Here is a 3,062-nt window from a genome sequence, read left to right on the forward strand (position 1 = left end):
GCCTTTACAAACAGTATGTAACAGTTTGTTGTTAAGTGGTACTACAGAGTTACAAGCCTTTACAAACAGTATGTAACAGTTTGTTGTTAAGTGGTACTACAGAGTTACAAGCCTTTACAAACAGTATGTAACAGTGTGACTACAACACAACATTGAACTGGTAAACCATATGGTTAAAGTATTAACCAGTTTTAAATGGACTGTTGTGTACACTATATGAAAGATATTCCAATTGTGTGACTACAACACAACATTGAACTGGTAAACCATATGGTTAAAGTATTAACCAGTTTTAAATGGACTGTTGTGTACACTATATGAAAGATATTCCAATTGTGTGACTACAACACAACATTGAACTGGTAAACCATATGGTAAATCGTAATCAGTTCCTGTTTTTGAAGTTTACTGAATACTTCCAAAATATTTGCTATCATTTTCCAATAAAGAATGCAAAACTAAAATAGAAATAACTTAGTTACTTCTTCAGAAGGATGGTTAAGCCTAATCTATATTAAGGTAACATATTTGACTAGTAGAGGAAGTTTGCTAACGGATGCTCACCTGTAGCTATTGATATGTTTATTGTGTTTCCACAGTCTTGGTTTTCTCTCTTTCCCAGGCTGAAGAGCTACACAAGGCTGTTCACATGCTGCTCGAGTGGCTGTCTGATGCCGAGATGAAACTAAGATTTGCGGGGCCTCTTCCAGATGATGAGGAAACCACACGGCAACAGTTAGAAGAACACAGAAGATTTATGAGTGAAATGATTGAACAGGAGGTGAACAAGGATGATACCATAAGGCTTGCTCAAGAGATTCTCCAAAAGTGTCACCCGGATGGAATTTCTGTCATCCGTCACTGGATCACTATTATCCAGTCTCGCTGGGAAGAGGTAGGCTAGCATAAAAGCTGCTCTCCAAATACTGTTAGAATGTTAGAAGTCGAATTACAAGATATAAAAATATTATCTCTCTCAGTTCAATGTCCTTGACCAGTTTTACGTTAGATGTTTTTCCATAATTTCAAAGGAAGAGGTAAGCTTCAGAACAGTCTATACAAATAAGTCAATTTTACCTTGCAGCCTTATAATGAAAAATTATAATGGCAGTTGCATTACAGTATATTCAGTTGTTTTAACCTATTAAAATTTTGTAATGACATCCTTAACATTGTAAGTTACTTTTGTGACAGAAAACATAAGCTTTCTTGGCTCTTTTCTGGTTGACTAGGATAATCTCGTAATTTGTGTATGGCTTGTATCCACTAGGTGTCACTGTGGGCTAAGCAGAGAGAGCAGAAGCTTCAGGATCACTTACGGTCATTAAAGGACATCATTGATCTCCTAGAAGAACTTATGGCATGGTTGATTGGAGCAGAGTCTAGTCTAACTGCAGCAGAAGCAGAACCACTTCCGGATGAGATTCCTCCTCTCGAACAACTGATCAAAGAACATGAGGTGTGGCTCGAGTCCATTTATAACTGTCCATTTTAAGTTTCCAGTTCTAGATTTTTGTTGAACTTGAATAAGACTAAAATAACTTTCTTCAAATTTACTTGTTATCTGTGGACATAAAGATTACGATTACTGTAGCATTCCAAATAAAATGCAAAAGCAAAGAATGTAAAAAAAACCTAATGTTTAAAGCTGTTTTGATTAAATTGTGTAAATTCATCATTTTGATGTCCTCTAACCTTTAAATAACTTTTAATCTTTGATCCCTGTAAGGTATTTATTGATGAAATGACCCAACGTCAACCAGATATTGATCGGGTTACTAAAGCTTTCAAGACAAAACATCAACCTACTCAATCAGCTCAGAAAGAAAAAGGAGGAAAACACGATGACCGTCGTTCAAGTCGTAATAGTTCTGCTGGACCCACACATAAAATATCCACACTGTCGTAAGTATATGTACATGCACTTAAATTAGGCACATCAAAACAAGAGAAGTAAACATGTCACATTGATAAATCTGTTTTATTGACAACTTTAATTTTAACACTTCAATCTTCAATGTAAATGCAATTGAATCTAATATATCATGTTAAAATTGAAACCACTACAACAATCAACTTCATACTCCAAGAAAACTTTTTTTAGACAGAGGCTTGCAGGATATTATTCATAACACTTGGTTTTCTTCCAATCACAACACTACTGATCATATGGCCAAATGTTTCTGTTTATTTCACATGTGTTTGTTCTTAATTTCATGTGAGCTTAGCTCTTGTTTTATTCACTGATGATTTGGTTTAACACTAACTCAAGAAGACTGTTGTCTTTACTGGTTATATTTACTTCTTCTTGGAAGAACAATTGACTGAAGCCAGTAAATCAGCCACTGATTTTTGTATAGTTTAAAACTATATCCTTTTGTTGTTTGGGTTTAGATAGCCAAGTATTGAAAGATTTCCTAACCTCTGGACAGAATATTACTGGAAGTCTGTATTGTTGTGTTTCTCTAATTAATTATTCTAATTAATCAAAATAAAGTTTTTGTAAAGACATTTAACTCTGTAACACTTATTATATAACTGTTATATACTGTTTGTAAAGGCTAGTAACTCTGTAACACCACCTAACAACAATATTACCAACTGAAGTACCACAACAGTCCATTTAAAACTGGTTAATACTTTTTGATGCAGCTTACCTGTCTTAGAGCATCATCCAAACGATGCTGTTTCTTGTTGGTCAACTCCACAATCTCTTCCCACTTAGCATCAAGTTCACTCATCTGACTTCGGATGTGATCAGCATCATCAGGAGAAGCTGTCTGAAGTAACTCATTGGCTGTTTTACAAACAGAGTCTCTGTTGTTTGATCTGTTCTTCAGTTCATCTTGAAAACTCTATAGTTATAGAAACATGAAGCCATACATAAATGTCTATTACCAACTGAAGTACCACATACAAACATGATACTATACATAGTTGACTATTACCAACTGAAGTACCATGTACAAACATGATACTATACATAGTTGACTATTACCAACTGAAGTACCATGTACAAACATGATACTATACATAGTTGACTATTACCAACTGAAGTACCA

General features: G+C 34.7%; 1 protein-coding gene across 1 annotated transcript in view; it reads left to right on the forward strand.

Annotated features, from left to right (window-relative positions):
* Nucleotides 1–3,062, forward strand: part of LOC106473901 (dystonin-like) — a gene marked incomplete at both ends in the record, with an annotated part of 56,276 nt that overhangs the window by 51,961 nt on the left and 1,253 nt on the right. The window contains 3 exons of the mRNA XM_022402306.1: nt 600–895; nt 1,271–1,459; nt 1,730–1,905. Of these exons, the coding sequence (XP_022258014.1) occupies nt 600–895; nt 1,271–1,459; nt 1,730–1,905 (661 nt within the window). The remainder of the gene's footprint in view (nt 1–599; nt 896–1,270; nt 1,460–1,729; nt 1,906–3,062) is intronic.

Source organism: Limulus polyphemus, unplaced genomic scaffold (assembly GCF_000517525.1).
Source record: "Limulus polyphemus unplaced genomic scaffold, Limulus_polyphemus-2.1.2 Scaffold6607, whole genome shotgun sequence".
Lineage (NCBI taxonomy): Eukaryota > Metazoa > Arthropoda > Merostomata > Xiphosura > Limulidae > Limulus > Limulus polyphemus.